The sequence below is a fragment of the Labrus mixtus genome, chromosome 9 (assembly GCF_963584025.1).
Source record: "Labrus mixtus chromosome 9, fLabMix1.1, whole genome shotgun sequence".
In the NCBI taxonomy this organism is placed as follows: Eukaryota; Metazoa; Chordata; class Actinopteri; order Labriformes; family Labridae; genus Labrus; species Labrus mixtus.
This window is the reverse complement of record NC_083620.1, coordinates 10,487,003-10,507,403: the sequence shown is the minus strand read 5'-3', so window position 1 is coordinate 10,507,403 and position 20,401 is coordinate 10,487,003. Positions and strand designations below refer to the sequence as shown.

The window sequence follows — 20,401 nt, the reverse complement described above, 5'->3', positions numbered from 1 at the left end:
TTGTACAACACTACATAAAAAATAAAGGTCATTCACTGTACTTTTTTTTATTTTGTTTTTAACTAAAAACATGATCATATCTGTTCTGTGTGTATACCAGTGTGGTCTAAACCAAGGTAAAAAACAAAGAAGACTAAAGTTCAGCATAGCAAAAGTTTACATGTTTGGGCATGTGTAATATGATTTAGGAAGATCAGTGTCGATTTTGCTAATTGTGTTGCCTGTTGCTTATTGTATGGCTATTTATATTCCAGTACCCTTGTGTTTGTGATGCATGCATAATTATTGATTATTATTAGACCTAGGTGATGACTGAGTTATAGTTGGCTGTTGTTTGTCTCTTTAAGTTGTGTTTTTTTTTTTTTAATAAATTGAGCAAACGTTTTATATATTAAAGCAGTTTCATTAGAAATATATCTTCTCTCAGCTTTTGTACTCGCCTACATGTAAAAGTCAGTTCTGCTGGGAACAAATCTGTAGACTGGTGACATGCATTACTGTGCCATGAGCTATAGTGTTAAGTGTTTCACTACAGAGCTTCTCCCTCACACACAGATTCAAGCTTTGTCCCCATCTACTTGGAGGTCGGTGTCATGGTTTATGGCTGCTGTTGTATTTGTTTAGTCAGCTGGGGATGTGTCAATATAGCAATTTAGTTATTAAAAAACATACAGGCATTATATATTATAAAGTCACATGTATTATGTGATTCCCTACTCTATCCTGTTCTTTTGTATTAAATTATTATTAACCTATAATATTTTGGCCATGTTTCTTACAAAGTGGCAAATTGACATGAATTCTATATTCTTTTAATTGAGCTGCAGTCTTACCTTTATCTACACTTCTGTAAAATATTTTTAAACCATATGTACATACTTTTCAACAAAACTCTCTTCACTCTTGTCTTTTCCCTTTCATTCTATCTTATTCATCAACTGTGCAAGTCTTACTCTTAAGTCTATACTTGCTATATCAAAAATGCATACTTCTCATCCTAAAGTCAACTTCATCTGTATTCTATTCCATTTAATTCTATTGAGTTTGGTACTCTTTGCCCATCCCATTTTTGTGATTGTATGTACCCCATTGGATCTTAGTTGATACGGCAGCTGTCGCTTTAAGAGACTGTATGAAACTGTCCGGAGCTCATCACATTGCATAGTTCATCCTAAGGCATATTGTTGCCAAACTGTCACCTCTATAGTCGATTATTCTGCTACTCATGGATGTAGTCCATTTAAAGGAACTCGAGCCTTCCTGGATAGAAAAGATGCTGCACTGACGCTGCATGCCCCCTTTTTTTCAAAGTGAGTATCATCCTCTCTCCCTCTCTCTCGCCAATGCGGCACTAAGAGAAAGGCTACAGCGCACAATTGCATTTTGGCTATACGGTCATTTTAAGATCCCAAGAAAACACATATATTGCACACTTATATGCAAACCTATTGCATAGCTAAGGATGGCTGATATCATTTTACTCTGGTAAGTTTGACGTATTTCTGCATACAGTATTCTAGAGCTAACAATGTTTTTCACTGCATGGTTGTCGTGATGTTATGATGTGAAGGACGGTGTGAAGTATTCGCTAATCCAACAGGACCCTTCTGAGACCAGTTTATACTTTGAAGTAGGCCCTCCTAGGCCCGGGCTACTTGACTTTGAGTTGATAATTGCACTTTCACGAGTCATGTTGATTTTTGTCAAAAGGCACACTGACCGATTCTTTCAAATAATAACACAGATTTGTTAGTCTATGGTAGTTCATCCACCAGATAGGTAGAGGTAGACCTGTGCCCATCAAGAGTCGCATTAGCCTGAATCCTCCAAATCAGCCCTAAACCTACGTATGTAAATAAATTGGATTAATCGGCCGGGTCATGTTGACTATAGCAGCAGACAAAGTTTCCATCTTGACGACATGTCCAGTGTGGCGGATCAGGATGGAGGGGAATACGCCCCTACTTCACTTCCTCCAGTAGTCTACGTGTGCATTGCGTTTCAGCTCCGTGCTCCCTTGTCCGTCAACACCATGTTTACAGTCAGACACACGCTGCGCAGTGTGCAGGCTGACACAGCTGCTGTCACCTGCAGCGCGGAGCAGCGCGGAGGTCAGCTGGAGTCCCGAGAACTGAAGGAGTTCCCACAGTGATTAGTAAAAAAAAAACACACACATAATGCAGGCTAATTGTTTTCAAACGTCATTCTGGAAATAAACTGGATGTTTAATGTTGTTTCGGTAGGGTGAGACCCCTATATGATTTCCTGTCCCGCTTGGTGGTATATCCAGCATCCGTCAGGAATAGAAGCCTATCTGAAGCAGATGGCTCCGGAAGTGCAAAATCCTGCAGTTCCTCCAGTGTCCGCTTGAGGCTGGCTCCAGGAACACCGGAAGTCACTTACTCATGACTGGCAAAAAAAAAAGCTGTTTTTACAGCATTAATAAACATGTTTACAGAAAGTTACAAAAAAAAGAAATAGGTCTGATTAGATTGTCATCACACATTGTACAGGGGGGATTTCATTTATTTATTTTTTTAAACCGCTCCGTTTTGATTTTGAAAACAATATGTGTTATCCATAGTTAGTCGCATTATAGCTGACATGATTGACAGGTGGCCGCGATGTAACAGTTCGTCAAGAGGCTTTAACCCCGCCTCAACTTCAGCTCTAAGCCTGTTGTTAGGTTGACTGAAAGTTAGGCGGAGACAGCATTTCCATCATGGCGCCGGCTGACGATGAGCCTCCGGAGCCCCCTGCTGTAACAGATGTCTGACGTTACTCAGGCTTCATCCATTAATATTTACAGTCTATGAAACGCACACATATTGAATAAATTAAAAACCTGGCTCCCCTGCCGTGGCGGAGCGGAGACGGACTGAACATGCGTCTGCTGGAATAGGATCTGACTCTTCACAGCACAAAAATAAGAAGCCAATACAGGCGAGTCTTTAGAGGTATACTAAGGGCAGTCTGATAAAAGAGAATTACAAAAATCCAACCTGTAGGTAACAAATGCAGGGACTAGTTTTTCTCCATGTTCTGTGACAGGATGTCTGGGGCGGCTGTGGCTCAGTTGGTAGAGTTGGCGCCTCTCAACAGGAAGGTCGAGGGTTCGATCCCCTTCTGGGCAACATGTCTGATGTGTCCTTGGGCAAGACACTTAACCCCAAATTGCTCCCGCTGCTTCGGTGACGGTGTATGAATGGGATTAGTTACTTCTGATGGATGATACTACATAGTGACCTCTACCATCAGTGTGTGAATGTGTTGATGTGACATGCAGTGTAAAAGTGTTTTGAGTAGTCAGAAGACTATAGAAAAGTGCTATATAAGCTCAAGTTCATTTACCATGTCGCCTATTTTAGAGATGTGATGAAGGTTTAGGAGTTGAAGGACATATCTTGATCAAGTAGAACTCCCAGATTTCTAACCAGCTGGATGCCAGGCTGATGATATCTAGTTATGTAATTTAAAAAGGGTTGTTCGGGGCCAACTACAACAACTTCAGTCTTGTCAGAGTTTAGCAGCAAAACAATTACTGGTCGTTCAGATCCTAATGTCCTTAAAGTATGCTTCTAGTTTACATAACTGATTGGTGTCATCCAGCTTAATTGAAATATTTGGGTATCATCTGCCTAAAAATGTAAATATATGGAGAATTTTTCATAATATTACCCAGAGGAAAAACATATATAAGGTGAAGAGAATCGGTCTAAGAACTGAACCTTTGTTGAACTCCATGGCTAACCTTTGTGTGTGTAGAGGATTTAGGATGTGATGGAGAATCGTGTCAAATGCAGCACTAAGATCTAACAGGACAAGCACAGAGAGAAGTCCCCTGGACGAAGCCAGATGTTAGGATGAAGATAAGTTGTAACTTCAACCAGTGCAGTCTCAGTACTATCTGAATATCCTGACTGAACATTTTCAAATAAACTGTTGCCATGGAGAAAGTCACACAAAAAGTAGCCACCAAAGTGTGAGGAGGACTCTGCACCAGGTAGGGCATGATGTGACTAATTCTATCTCTAATGTTTGGAATTTTATTATCAAAAAAGCTCATGAAATATTTTCTGCTGAGGGTTAAAGGAATACATGGCTAAATGGAGTTATGACTCTCTGTCAGCCTGGCTGAAAAGGTATCTTATTATCTTATTTGAAAATGATCTGTTAAAAGGATTTTCTGGCAAAATTGTTAAATTATTGATTTCAAGGCCAGATTACAAGGTCCAGGGTGTGGTAAGAATGATGAGTAGGTTTGTTATTCCTGGGTGAAGTCAATAAAGTCTAATAATGACATGAAAGCTGTGCTAATAACAACAATTTATCAATTGTATTATGATCATTTTATTAAGCTCCATATTTCCCTCAAGAGTTGTCTAAAGAACAGTCCAAATAAAAAACTATCTACTACAACTTTAAATGTAGTCAATTAATCTGACCTTGTCAGCATAGTGCTCAATTTAGTAAAATAAATAGATAAATACACATATACTGTTTATACCAGAATGTTATTTGCATTTGCAGAACAACAAGCCCCCTCCTGCAAGGTGTATTTATTAAAGCATTGACAATCACACTCTTCCTCCTACCTTAGATCAAGGTCTTTAAACTCTTTCCATTTCACATTGACAACTGGCAACCAATTTGCCTCCTTAATAATGCTTATTATATTGTAGCTAAACATTTTCCAAAAAAATAAAACCTGTTGTAGTCCATGTCATCTATTGAACTCAAACTGGTTACATATTTAATAGCATAAGACTTATGCTAGACCTTATTGATTATGCTGGTCTCTTTGTTGAAGATAGTTTCATTTAATTTATAGACATCCACAAGGCATGTGGCCTCCATTGAACATAACTTCATATTATATGCATTAGATAAGCTTTGGTAATTACGTTTGTTCAGCTATTGAACCATGAATAAGAAAGAAAATTATTCAATTAAAATGCAGACAGGCACCTCTCCAAGATTTGATTTAAATTGTGAAGTCAGACAGGGCTATTATTTCCCCCAGACGTATTCCTTTTATCCGCTCAGTTGCGATGTCATTTTGTTAAACTCAGTCCCTTGAAAGGTCTCACAATAAGTGAAAAATAAATTGTTATTAATCAACTGGCAGACGATACCACAGACGACATTATAATGAGAATATTAGCCCAGATATATTTGGTTAACCCTAAAATTAACTTGTGGTCACCGAAATGCACAGAAATGACAACTTTAATCAACTGATGTTTATTGATATTAGTTGTAAAATAAATTTAACAAACACATTTCAAATGATTATTTATTAGTTTGTTATCTATTTATTAGAGAATCCTCCAGACCCTCCTCAGCTGGTCTCAGCCTTGAAAAAAACATGTTAAATATCTTAGCTCATTGTACTCAGCTAGATATATATATATTAAACATATAATCAGATCTCTGTTGCATTATGGCATGTAATATAGTATGAAACAATCAAATGCTTTGAACCACCCTTATCTTTGGTTTGTTTTAAATATCTATAATAAAATGTTATAATATGTAATCATAATAATATGTAAATGTATATAAACCTTTCCCTTGACAATGTCAAAACTATCATCCCATGCCTGTTTGTAAATGTGGGCCCCTGATATGACCCTCATAGTTGGTAGATGGCTAGCTCCAAATGGTTTGATCCCATAAGTACGCAACAACGCATGCGCGAAATATGATCGGTCCTTGGTAGTCCATATGGTATGTATTCGTGATCCAGAAGTAGTGAAGGCTTGCCAAATATGAAAAAGGGCTCTCTAAGAAATTGAATATCCACTTTGTTTCGCTAAAAAATTGACGGCCCAAAGAACATTTAAGACCTGAGTGGATTTAAGACGACGCGGAAGTAGCCGGGAGGAGGAGATACCAAGACTTGTCTCCAGAGTTTTTGATCTGGCATGCAGTGTAATCCATTATAGTTACAACATCGCCTTTCGCCTTTGCAGTTCTTAGCGTGTTGTTTAAGGAGGGGTATCACGTAACCCTCTATTTTTGCTGATTTTATTTCCAGGAACACAATCTGTGGTGAAGTGAATCGGCTTTTAGAGATGACTGTTGTCGGTGCGCACTGGACAGAGTCACAACAGGATCATGATACTAAGGAGGTTTAAACCAAACCCCGAGCACTGGCACGGTAAGAGAAAGCCCCCCTTTTAAAGTCAATATATAGGCTATCATTTTGACTTTGTCTGCTTGTATATTGTGAATGTTAGAGCTGCTGTAGCACCCCGCTGTGCAGGTCTGACAGGTGAGGAGACTAACGGGTTTGTTGTTGACAGCCGTCTTCGGGGTGGAGTTTTCTTCTGCAGAGGATCAAACTATCAATGTGTGTGTGCCTGGACACATAGCAGCAACGAGATGGCCAACTGTCCAGAGTCAAGGTTAGTGTAATATAATGCAAAAACATTTCTGTCCACATTAAAAGTATGTTGTTGTAAACCAACAGATAGATACACAGCATTATATTCTCCATACTGTTGTTTACCAATCTGTGTCATTCTACTGTAAGGTCCTACCAGGCCCAGCACGTAGGCTACTGGTGCTGCTCTAGGCAAAAAGCAAGTTTTGCCCCAGTCATAAAAAATTGCATAAATTGTCAGCATTACTATTTCGTCAACATGCACTCATTTTGAAACTCTATAAAGAATGGAAGTAAAAAAAAAAAAAGAAGCAAGAATAGATTACAGCATGATCAGGACAACACATAGGATCCAGATACTTTTCAAACAACTGTATTTCAAATCCTCAAAATAAACAATTCCAAAGCACATCTCTCCCATACAACACTTTCTCATCTCGGTCACACACTCACTCTCTCTCTCACACACACACACACACACACACACACACACACACAAAACAGCTGAGTTTTAAAAAGAGTTTTATCACCTACCTTTCACAGGTATACATGATGAGCTTTCATCGCAGCAAAGATGTGACTTGATGTTGTGTGGAGGTCCTTAACAGTCCACAAAGTCTCTCTTGTTTTGTTGTAGCCTAGCTTAAGACGACTTATCAGAGGGAAAAAAAAAAAGGCATTCTTGTGAGGCTGATGAACCGGTGTTACGGCTTAAAGAGTGGCCGTGTTAACTGGTGACTTTCAGCTGAATGCGTTTGTGGCTGTTGTAGTGTCGGAAATACTCATCAGAATGCCATGTCTTTAGTGAAAACTGAACAAAGACTTACTCGTTAGGATGTTTTCTGTCGACCTAAACAGTGGACTTTGTGCCATCCACATCCTTGTTTAGCTTAGTTGTATTTGCTAACACTCAGGATCTATGTATCTTAAAATGTAAACTCTTTGTTTTCTGATTCTTTCTTCTAGTCTTTTTGGATCATTTTGGCTGTTAAATCATGCAGCGTTATTTATGTATCCTCACATGGCATTTGTTTACACTCTGAGACATATGTCTTGGAGACTTAAAATCAGTGTCAGTAGAATTTGCTGCCATTTCCTCTTCTAGCTTAGAGGGGGAGGTGGGGGTAGGATAGGATAGTACTTTATTGATCCCCAGAGGGGAAATTCGGGCGTTACAGCAGCACAGACAAGAAAGCTCAAAAATACACATTAAACAGAATAGATAAGATAAATAAAAATAAAAACAGGGGGTATATACAGTACAAAATGAATGATGAAGTTAACTATACAGGGAGTTGAGAATTGAGACAGTATTTGCAGAGAATGACAAGATAAAGTGACAAGTGATTAAAGTGACTTGGTATGATAAACAGCAGCAAGTAATGTAAAGAGCAGAGAAGAGAGGCAGTGTTGTACCACAGTAATGCAGAGTGCAGTTATATAATATAATGTATAATATAATATAGTGCAATATGAACAATATAGTGTAATATAATGAAATGTTATATAATATAGACTAGTATAATAATATAATAAAATATATAGAATGTACAGTATATATGTATATATATATTGATGCTAAATAATAATAATAATACAATGATAATAATGAAGCAGGTCATGTGGGTAGTGTTTTATGGGGGTGAAGGACGGACTGTTATTGTTGTCATAGGCTGCTGTTGTACAGTCTTAGGGTAGGATGCAGCTGTAGGAGCAAATTGATCCACATATTTCTCAACAATTCATTTAGCCTACCGTACTGCCTACAGGAAGAACTGCAATTGGTTACTTCTGATTTTTTTTCCACCCTCACCAAAGTGCCCCTCTAGGCAATCGCCTAGTACACCTATATGGACGCGCCGGCCCTGAGTTCTTTCGAGTCCAGCATTGTTTAGAATGCGCCAAGGAGCTTCTCAACCATACTGTGTTTGCTACTCAAGCCCCCTTGGATGCACAGTTGGCTTGGTTGCATCGGTCAAGTGCCATGTTGCTGGATATGAAAGAATATAATGTTTGTATTGCTGTAAATATAAAAGAACAGGCAAGCGTCGTAACTTTTTTGATAACTCACCAATGTCTTAACTCTAGCAGTAAACAGAAGTAACTTCATTTAGATCAATCAGCATTTTACAACAAAGGCCCGGGGCAGAGACCGGTGTTTTTGCTCGTTTTTTCCACAAGCTTTCTAATGCAGTGATTCTCATCTGGTCCAGCCTCAAGCAGTGCAGTGCAGTTTGGACCTCAGACAGTACACAAAATGTGACATAACAAAGAAACAAAAAAAAGAAACAAACTTGTTTAAAAAGCGACTCACTTACTTTTTCACACAGTTTCTTTTCAGGCACACATTTGCGAGCCCCTTAAAACAGCTCGGGAACCCACTTTGAGAACCACTGCTCTAAAGTATAGGAGGTGGTGTGCTCATGCTCAGGTTGTCCGTGATCCATCTTGGCATGTAGGAGCAGGCTTTGGATGATGGACGATGGAGTATTAAGGGGGAGAGGAAGTATGACTTTATTTCCGAGAATACAGTCTTAAATTTGCGAGAATAAAGTAATAGATTTACGATAATAAAGTTGTTTTTTTAATCTATTGTAAGCCTGTACCAGGAGAGCAGCATCTCCCTATAAGTAAATGAGAAAGTTAGAGCATCTTGTGTAGTTATATATTTACGACAACAAAGATAAATAACGATTAGTAGATTAACAGACGTGTGCCCAGCTCTGTTGATCAATAATGACTGTAAGTAATTCTCTAATGTCCTCTAGTGTCTAGATGCATTTTGAAACCTTTTTTCTGCTATTGACAATGGTGCCTGGACGGTGTCCTAAGTTATGAATGTGCATAATTATTATTTATTTTTAAATAAATGAGCAACAGTGTTCAATAACCATTGTTCTCTGGTAGCCTGGTTAGCGTGCCTTTTGTGTCTGCTGACATGATCAAAATAGGCACAAATGAAAAATACACACGAAATACACTGAAATTCTTCACACTGTATACAATGAAAATGCTTTCAATAATGATTTCTCTACTATTTTTTTTTTTTTTTCACAAGGTTTCCACGGGTAACAGTTCGTCATGACTACATTGGCCTGAGGTCCTATGAGGTCTCTCCCTTCACATCTGTTCAAGATGTCAAACAGTTGCTCTACGAGGAGACAAACCTGCCTGTCATTGAGCAACGCCTCACTCACAATGGGAGAGTGGTACGTTTCTTTTTTAAATAAATAAATACTTTAAATATACTACTTCACAACATAAAAAAATAGGAAACTGGTCATTTTGCCATTGAGAAAATAGCAAGCCTAATCTGCACCATTAATCAAAAACCTGTAAATTATTCAGAAAATTGTTATTGGTATGTTGTATTTACAAAAGATGTCTGTCCATAGTCTAAATACACTGTATTCATGTCATTCACTGTTCAGTGTTAATGTGATGTTTTTTTTAAATATTTAGGTTCTTGGTCATTGTTTGTTATCCAGCAGATGCATTTGCCAAACTACACAGGACTTTAAGAGTGCATAAAGATTGCTCAAAGATTTTAGAACAAAAAGTAGGAAAGGTAGCAATTCTGTCTTGAAGTTGGCCTTAAAGAAGTTTGTAATTAAGTAGAATTCATATCCTAGTCATAATCATAAACCCTTTATTTGGCTCAGTTTCAGTATGTAGTATATTATATTGCATAGATCACATTATTTGTCATTTTACATAGTAAACTAAATATGTATGGAGTGATGTATTTTTAAAATTATATAGCTTTATTGGTACATTTAAAAAATCCATGTTTATAATCTTATAATAATATTATTTAATATTAATCTAATAGTATTAAGATATTAAGAATGATTACTATAATTATTATTGATAGATAAATTGTATTTTGGACCAAACAGATGTATCTGTGATGTTTAGGGAAGGTAAAGTACTAAAGGCCATAGATAGTTTGCAGAGTTCCTGTGAGTGCCTTATATAACTAGAGGTAATCCTATGGTTTTTGGCTTGGCTGATGGAAAACACCAGGTGGTGGTCAGTTCTAGAAGCCCCCCTCTGATCTCATGAGCAAAAATTAGCTGCAAGCCACAGTGTCACACCTACAAACTCAAGTCACATACACTGCATCAAGTACAAAGGGCGTACAAATCAGGACAAAACTTAAGATAAAAAATATTACTGAGTATATTATACTGTATGAATATTATCATTGTGCCTTTAGAGTTACATTGTCCTACTGCCTGATTCCATTTAAATTAGAAACAAAGGAGGAGGCACTGCACAAAACATTACTTAGCTGAGTTGTAGGCTTTTTAGAGGAAAGGTTTTGCCTCTTGTATGTGATTTTTATTACACTTTTTTATACTAAATGCGTGTGTGTCTGTTCTGTTAGTGCTTTCAGTAAAAATAAAACATTCAGTGATTACACTAATTGAATAATATTTTTCATTATAACCACCATACCATATTATATTGTCATACCGTATATCCAAACATTTTATACTTAAGCACACTAAGCAAAAGGTATGCATTTTAATAATCAATTCATTTATATATGGGCAGTATCAACATTATTTTTACATGAAATTCAACATGAATTTAATTTAATTTATCTTTAATTCTACAAATAACTATTGCACAGGGCAGTGACTGTAAAGAGGATGACTAAGAGTTTTTCATTGAGCAGAGCTCAGTTTGCTGGACAGCGTGTTAATGTACAAAGACTGCAGAGTGGGTCACCTTAAAAAGCCTTACTGTAAGAGCAAGAGCAGCAGTTTCAGGCAGAGTACAAATGCTGTCTTCCTGCTGCATCAAAAGAATTTTGAACACACTTATGTCAGCACATATAGTTGATCAGTCTAATGAGATACTTATTGTATATTTACTTTGATTGGAGGATAACTGAAAGTCTGTTAATAGTTTGCATCAAAATGATTGTCAGTTATTGGCTTTCAAGCTGTTCAATGAGTGTAAAGTAACATTTAAATTAAAGGCAGATGTAGAAGTTTTCATTTTTTGAGATTTGTTCCTCAATGACAATGCAGTTAGTTTCTCACAAACCACTTAATTTGTCTAACAAATCTGTTTCAGACCTAATCTGTTTTTGCTAGGTCAAAGTTAGTTGAAGTCTGGGGCGCTGGTGGCACAGTGGTTAGTGTGCACGCGCCCCATGTATGGAGGCTATAGTCTTTCAAGCGGGCAGCCCAGGTTCAAATCCAGCCTGTGGCTTCTTTCCAACATGTCACTCCCCACTCTCTCTCCCTGATTTCCAACTCTATCCACTGTCCTATCTCTCAATTAAAGGCACAAAAAGCCCAAAAGTTAATCTTAAAAAAAAATAAAAAAAGTTAGTTGAAGTCTGTATGGAATTCTGGAGAATTTCATGTTTTCACTAGACTGCTAACTAAACAATAACTTAACTTACTTCTTGTGTAGTAAGTAAAAAACATCAATAGGACATAAATAAGATTAAAAAAAGGCTATAAAAACTTTAAAAGAGATAACTGTGTTGGTTGTATTAAAAGAAAACACAAGCTGTATTGGAGTGGCAGTGCAATATCTTATGTAATTCAAAAGTTTCAAGTGACAACTGTGCAGGTTTACAAAAATACAAAATCGATAAGAGAGGCAAACGCTGCGGCTGAACGCATGCAATTGAACGTTCCATAAGACAATATCCTCGCATAACATACTAGCATGTTTTTATTCATTTATGTTCCTCATTAATAACATTATTGTCTCCACATCCTTCACTTCTAGCTGGATGACAGTGTGCTGATCAGAACGTTGGTGCCTGCTGGAAGTCCAGAAGTATCTGTAATACTGGAGGGAAGAGGCCTTAAAGGAGGAGGTAGGATTTAAACAACCACTTCTCTGTGAAAATAACAATTTTGAATTGAATTAGTCTTACTCAACACTGCTTTTACAGGGAGGTTTGGACAGACTACACCCCCACTTGTTGAGTTTTTGAAAGATATTTTGAGGAGGTACCCTGAGGGTGGACAGATTCTGAAAGTAAGTGTCATGCTACATTATTTTTTAGATTTTTGGACCTAAAAACAACAAAAAATATTTTTTATTCTTAGAACAATAGATTCTATTTTATTTGTTGTGTGCTTTTAATGTTAAGATGTCATCCCAGGCAAAGGCTATAGTCTATAATCTAAAGACTATAGTCAGTAACGCGTGACGTTTTGACTGCAGCCTTTTGTTTTAATACTAACACACTTTTGGGATGAAAGCATTCTCTGTACCAGCTAATGTCATCATGTACATTACCTGTCCTAAAGCCACAACAAAGGGATTTTCTTTCTAAATGAATGCACTGCTGTGTTTTATTTCAAGGAGTTGATTCAAAATGCAGAAGATGCTGGAGCCACAGAAGTCAAGTTTATGTACGATGAGAGGGAGTATGGAGTGGAGTCACTGTGGTCAGCTGACATGGCTCAGTATCAAGGTCAGTTGTTACAGTACACATATGCACATCAGGATAGACCAATGACAATGCAGACTGTCCTTCATATAGAGAGAATAGGGTTCAAGCCCTTGTGATGGCAGCAGTTTCCTTAAGCATCATTAAGCAGTTTCTCCCTGTGAACAGAAAATAGGATTTTTTTTTTTTTAAATTGATAATGGGAGTATTAGCATAATACATAAGTACACTTTACCTGGCCGAATATGTATAATTAGGTTTTCCTAACTTGTTTATGCTGACTTGGTTTTAACTCACTATATTGCAGGTACCGCATTGTATGTCTACAATGATGCCGAGTTCACTTCGGAAGACTGGAAAGGCATTCAGGAAATTGCAAGGAGCAGGAAGCGAGATGACCCTTTGAAAGTTGGAAGATTTGGGATTGGCTTTAATTCCGTATACCATGTTACAGGTGTGATGTGTATTGAAGAAAGCTATGATTTCTGTTAGTGAATGCTTTTTTCCCTTCATGAATAATCAATCTTTAAAATCTGATAGTATCCTTCGTAAAGAATGATCTTGGCAAAATATTATCTGGGAAACTCTGTTGGTGTTTGCCTATAAAAAAATATTTCGCCAAGCCTGTAAAAAGACGACAATTTTTAATTGATAATTTGAGCTTTACATCAGAATCAAATCACAGGAGAAAAAAAGTATTATCAATGTATAAAGAACAGTTTGAATAACAGGATTGCAAATGCAATACCAGGTCTTAACCCCTGGTATGAAAATAAGTTATTTGAAAGCCCTTATTGAAAGAAAGTTATTTAATGTATTCATGTGGGGCTGCATTTACCATTATCAACCAGTCTGCTGTTGATTTTCTCAATTCATGCATGGTTCATAGTCTATAAGGTGTGAAAAAATACTTAAAGTGGCCCTTACTTTTTAAGTCTAGGATTACACCTTCAAATGTGTGTTTTTGTCTCGAAGACAGCCCAAGATATTTTGTTTATAATAACACAAAAATGTCGCTAACATTCACCTTGGAAAAACTGAAGAAAATGCTTTAATGTATAAATTATGACTTTAATAATAACAAATGTTTCTTTTAATCTCACATTTAAACTTTATTTTAATAACGCCCTGAAATTGACAACAGATTAACATTTGAATATATAGTGACTGTGTTTTCTTCTCAATAATTAGATGCTCCTGGAATATTCAGTGGAGACCAGATAGCCATGCTGGACCCTCATCAGACCCTATTTGGAGTGCACGAGTCTGGACATTGTTGGAACGTGAAAACAGACCATAAGGAGATCGCAGAAATGGCTGACCAGTTTGCTCCATTCATTGGGATTTTTGGAAGCACTGAGAAAACCATTAAGGATAGCAGTTTCCCTGGAACGTTGTTTCGCTTCCCGCTCCGCATGAAACCCTCCCAGCTAAGCTGCAACATTTACAACAAAGAAAAGGTTTTGGAGCTCTTTGAGTCTTTTAAAGCAGATGCAGACACAGTTCTCCTCTTTCTTACGAGCATTCAAAAGATCTCCTTGCATGTACGTGAGTCTGATGGTACAGAGCACATGATGTTTCAGGTTACATCAACCGGGAATACTGATGATAAATTAGAAAGACCTAACGCACTGAAGACAGTGAGTCAGGCTGTGAACAGCTATAGCGATGGTGCTCTCACTTCTAAAATAACATGCGTCACTTATAAGGTCAACATAGAGACACAGGATGAAATGGCCAAAGAGACTCAGAGGATGACATGGCTGGTTTGTAATGGTGTTGGGGGCAGAGGACTGTGTGCAGAGTTAGACTCTCTGGCAGATGAACTGAAGTTCATGCCTACCATTGGCATTGCTCTACCTCTCACTTTGATGAACAAAGAAGACAAAGGTGCCACATCTGGTTTCTCAGGACAAGCTTTTTGCTTCCTTCCTCTTCCTCCCGGAGAAGAGAGTGAGACAGGGCTTCCAGTTCATGTAAGTGGCTTTTTTGGACTCACAGACAACCGTAGGAGTATCAAATGGCGGGAGGTGGACCAGTGGAGGGATCCAGCAGCCTTGTGGAATGAGCTGCTGATAATCACTGTCACCCCTAGAGTTTATTTCACACTCATAACTGACACTATAAAAAGGGTGCAGACAGAAAAGGACCAAGACTTTCCACTATCCCCTACAGGGACGTATAGGGCCTGGCCAGACCCTAAGCAGGTCAAATCTCGCTGGAAACCCATCCTCAAGCCACTTTATGAAAGCTTACTGCAGCAACCAGTAATCTATTCACTCAATATGAGCTGGGTACAGGTAGAGCAGGCTGTGTTTTCAGACCTTGACACAGATAAGGACATTTCAGCGACTGTGATCAACTACCTCCAAGGCACAGGAATGCAGGTGGCAAAAGCATCTATGGTTGTGGACGCTGTCTTAGCTGCCTACATAGCTGAGTCCTCTGAGGTGAAGAAAGTGACTGCATCTTTGTTGCGGCAGGTGATCAGGAAGAACAAACCCAAAGGGTCCTCACAGGAGAAGCTGCTGCTGCTGCTCGAGTTTGCACTAAGTGATGCTAATTACAGTGACCTCATAGGACTGGAGCTCCTTCCACTGCAGGATGGGACATTTACAACCTTTACATCTCCTGTCAGTGAAAAGGATGCCATTTACATTGCATCTGAAGAATACCCCAGGTAGAAATAAACTGAATTTTATTTATGTATTTCCACCTCATTAGGAGGCAAAGGCAGTCTGTATTACAACTGAGTTGATTTTCATGTCAAAATAACACTAAGCTGCCTATTTTCTCTTGAATTTACATTAGGTCTCTGTATCCAGGTCTTCAGGGTCGGTTCATATTGGAAAACCTCAAACCTTCAGTAATGGGCAGTTTAAAGAAAGCAGTAAAAACTAGAGGTAATGTAACATGACTTATTTTTAACAAATAATTACTTACACATAAATGCATGTATGTAGATGTCATTTTTTACCTTGCATTGACATAGTGTCATTCAGGGCTGGGTATCATCACTGATTGTCTGAATCGATTCAATTTACCGATTCATAAGGTCCCGATTCGATTCCCGATTTGATTCGATAGCAATTAATTTAGGGATATTTAAGTTACAATACCAATTCTGTTTCAATATGATTAGGATTCTCAAAGAAAACATATTAAAAAGGTTCAGGTTTACATAAAAAAATGTACCCCAAAGCAGTTCCATGAATGTACTTATTAAGTCACCTTAGAAAACAATTAATCTAGATGAATTGCCTTGTGGCTTGCTTGAATTTGCCTTGCCTGAAAAACATGTGACTGAGTCTCCACTCATTGTCGCTATAATGAGAACAGGGTCCGAAATTAACTTTTTGACTCACCGACCAAGGTGGTGGGTAGATGATAAAATTCAGAGAGAGATGTAAATCACGGATTGAATCATTTTACCGGATTAGGAAATTGAAAAATTCTAAAAAAAAATATATTTATACCTTTATTTTCTAAATCCACAAAAACAAGCTTTTCTCTCTATTTTACTTCGATAATGTAAAACACCTAATATAAGCAGACTGTTTATTGTTGGAGGTGTGTGTTTCTCTGACTGCTCCTGCTGCGCATGTTGGAAGTGAAAAGTGGAGCCTAGGGATGGGAAAAGCAGAAGGTACTGAATCATTAGAATCAGTTCAGTAAAAATATTCGTTCATTGCTTAACCGGAGCTCTGACTGTGAATCAGATCAGAACGTGTGAATCACCAACACCAGGCCCACAGACACTGTACTGAAACATGATCGGATTGAGACTGTCGTTAGTGGATGATAAAACAGTCAGGTGAGTTAAATTAAGTTGGATAAATAAGCCGTTTGCAAACTGACAGCAGCTATAAAGAGCACATACATTTTCGCGACACATAATTGTCAAATAAAATATTTGCTACTTCCTCGATTTTTGAGAGAGAGGAGATGGAGGGGCGGGCTTGAGCGACACGGGGCTCCCATCCTGTTCCCGTCCTGTTCAGTACACAAATCAAATCACTAACTGACCAATGCCTCGGAGGCACCAGTATGAGACATGAAAGGGAGAGCGACTCGCTCTACTTGGCACGCCACTTGCGATCTAGAGAGAGAGTCATGGGACGGGAGAGAGGAGAGTTCCACTGAAGTTGAGAAATGAACGACTCTTTTCAGTAAGTTATACGGTTCAGTTCGCTCACCCATAAAATTCAAAAGTCTTTTTGAACGAATAGTTCGCGAACGACACACCACTAGTGGAGCCTGCATTTACAAGCGCTACATCTGAAGAGTTTATAACGCAGCGCTGTTTCACAGAGTCTGTGTGGATGACGTTGTTATTCTTAAGTTAGCTGCAGACACGCTGAACAGAGAAAAGTCGACCCGACCGTTTGACCGGGTCACGTGTTCTCCCGACTCGGTCCTTACAGATCGACTCTGTTCTGTCGAATTTAAAGTAAACAGGAGCGCATGGTGGCTGGTACTCCAGTGTGTGTGTGCCTTTGTGAAGCACGTAGGGGTGTCTGTCCCCTCGATGCTCCGTCATGTAGACTGCAGGGAAAAGTAGCTGCAGCTACATCAAACGCGCTTACTAATAAAAGCATAGAGGGCTACAGTATGTGTATATTCAGTGACTGTCCTAATCCAATCCTCATAAAAATAAATGTAATCCAGCCTGCTCACTGTACAGAAATACGAAAGACAGGGTGCATTTGAATTGTCCCTCCTCTTTTCACTATCCTCTTTACCTTAACCCCAGAAGCATTTAAGTGGCGGCCATGATAAGAGCCGTTCAAATGATCTAAAAGTTAAGGAAAGGTGGGTCAATGCTCCCTTTATAACCTCCTTTAGCATAGGATACACTGGACCATCCTTTACCAAAGGAGATGAGATTTCGCCGCCCCACAATTCCTTGCAGCCGCAACATTTAAAGCGACTCGCACACCCGACCGTTCATGGAAACTAATGATGACCATAAAGGGAAGCAGATCATGTAAGGGACATTTTTAGCCAGATGATGTTTTATTCAACATATTTAATTCACGTAAGAATGCTTTGTGCAGTTTTAAATGTGTATGCCTAAAACATTATGGATATCTATCTATCTATAAATGTAACAATTAATTTCATACAATCATACTTATTTTTGGATCAATGTTGATTTCTGAGTGGACAGGAAGGTGACATGAGCAAACTCTCCCCTTTTGTTACTCTTGCCTGGTATTCTATATTCCTTTTATTTCACTTCCTCGTGGTAATTAGGATTATTTCACCGGTCTGAAGGCACAGAAGGAAGTTTTTTAGATGCGCTTTTAGTAGTCCATATTCGGAAAATTGTAGTTTCACCACGGCAGACTGTCATTCACCTCCGCCATCGCATAATGACGTCACCTAGTGGAAATGTGGTCGGATTGTCAGAGCAACGCAATCGCCTTTCACTAAGTCCTTTATGAATTCTCCTCACATCTTTCCTTAACCTCATGACGTTTTCCCCGAGGTTAAGGTAAAGTGGGATAAAGGGGATAGGAGGAACTATTCACCCAAACTGATTCCAATAGATGAGGGGAAATGGAACGACCTATTAAAGATTGATCTTTGATTTTATGAATCGATATCAGATCTTTCATATGAGAATCGATTTAAATCAGAAAATCGACTTTTTTAAACCCAGTCCTATGTATTGTAAAATATTTTGACTGATTCATTTTTACTTAACAAAAGTATTTGTATTAAAACCTTCACAAAAATGTGAAGGGGCAACTGAAGGCACTGTGAAAAAAAAAAAAAAAAAAGTAAGGTGAGAGATCTCAAGCTGCAACTTAAAAATTATCTAATTTCTGTCAAAACTAAGGTTGGGAATTGCAGGGTAATTCCCCATACAATACCATGGCCTACAATAACAACAATGACATCATGATACAGTGATTATGCAATTGATGTTATATTGCAAAACAATAATGTAATGTTCTATCAAGATTTAAGATTTACTTCCAAAATAATGTAAATTCTGTCACTTTCACCTCTTATCACGCTTCATCTCTTAATAAATAACTTTTCAGCCAAGTTTTACATTATTTCAAAGGCTTCATCACCTGTGGCCAGTTAATTTATGCGCACGTTACCCTCATTCATGTCATAAACACCACCATTAGGAGACGGAAGTAGTGATATAGCGTGCCCAAGCAATTTCAATAACTGTATCAAACGAGTCAAGACAATATTGTGCTGTATATTTATTACTTCATTAAACATATTAATAAAGTGTTATTCATACCAAGATAGGCTATGAGCAATACATTATTTGGAGTAAACAGGCAAATCTATGTAAAAATAGACATTAAACACCCCCATGTAGCTTGAACGGGATGATCCTTGTGCTCAACTGTGAGACTGGAAGTCAGCTGAGGCTCATGAACGAAACGTTGAGTATTCGACTATATGGGATCACCCATAAAATGTTGTGATTAATTGGGATTCAAATTTGTAACTGTTAGACAACCCTTACAGGTATAGAAATGTTTAGACTGATCCACAAATCTGTACACAGATCATCAAATTCATACACATATCAATTAATACATCCTCAGATCCACAAATGCATACACAGATTCACAAATGTGTACAAATTGACTTCAATGAAAAAATTGGACCTGAGCTTGTACAACGCTTTTCTAGTCTTTTTCTTTGCAATCCTACTCAAAGCACTTTGCATGTCACATTAACCCATTCACACTACATTCACAAACTGATGGCAGAGGCTGCTATGTAAAGTGTCCATCAGTGTTAACTCATCCCATTGATACACACCCACACACCATTAATGCGGGAACAATTTGGGGTTCAGTGGCTTGCCCAAGGACACTTTGCCATATGACTGAAGGAGCTTGGGATCTATCCTGACCTTCCAGTTAAAGGGGAAGCTGACTCTGTCACTGACCCACGGCCACTTACCCGATCTGCATCTTTACAGAAATTCACAAATGCTATCACAGATCCACAAATGCAAACACAGCTCTGTACAGATACACAAATGTGTACACAGATCTGCAATTTATTTATGGGCACATAATTATCAATGGCTTAAAAGCCAGCATCCCCGCATCCTTGTAAATGAACGACTTCGAGACCAGCCTGCGTGAAAATGATGAAAGGGAGTTTAATTATCAAAAGGTAGTTTACACACTCTGTATCACTTTGTGCAGTGGCTTTAGACAATGCACTTTAAGCCGTCAAAATAAGGAGCTGAGTCTTTTTACTCTGGGAAATAAAAATACACACAAGGCATATCTCTTTTTAGATGTTAATAAATATATGCCCATTTACAAATTCCATATTTGCAGATCTGGTTACACATATGTGGACCTTTGTATGTGTATACATTTGGTGATCTGTGTACAAATTTGTTAATGCATTTGTGTGTCTGTGAAACCATTTGTGGATTTGTGAAAATATTTGTGTATGCATTTGTGTATCTGTGTACATTTGTGAATCTCTGGATGCATTTGTGGATTCTTTTACAGTTTGTGTTTGCATGTGTGGATTTATTTTTGCAACTACTCATACAATATTGCAACACTAATAGCTCCATA

General features: G+C 38.1%; 1 protein-coding gene across 1 annotated transcript in view; it reads left to right on the top strand.

Annotated features, from left to right (window-relative positions):
• The first annotated feature begins 5,752 nt into the window (after nt 1-5,752).
• Nucleotides 5,753-20,401, top strand: part of sacs (sacsin molecular chaperone) — a 29,362-nt gene continuing 14,713 nt past the window's right edge. The window contains exons 1-9 of the mRNA XM_061046206.1: nt 5,753-6,163; nt 6,309-6,410; nt 9,447-9,597; nt 12,146-12,236; nt 12,315-12,400; nt 12,731-12,842; nt 13,126-13,272; nt 14,010-15,498; nt 15,630-15,721. Coding sequence (XP_060902189.1) covers nt 6,388-6,410; nt 9,447-9,597; nt 12,146-12,236; nt 12,315-12,400; nt 12,731-12,842; nt 13,126-13,272; nt 14,010-15,498; nt 15,630-15,721 — 2,191 coding nt within the window. The 5' untranslated portion in view covers nt 5,753-6,163; nt 6,309-6,387. The remainder of the gene's footprint in view (nt 6,164-6,308; nt 6,411-9,446; nt 9,598-12,145; nt 12,237-12,314; nt 12,401-12,730; nt 12,843-13,125; nt 13,273-14,009; nt 15,499-15,629; nt 15,722-20,401) is intronic.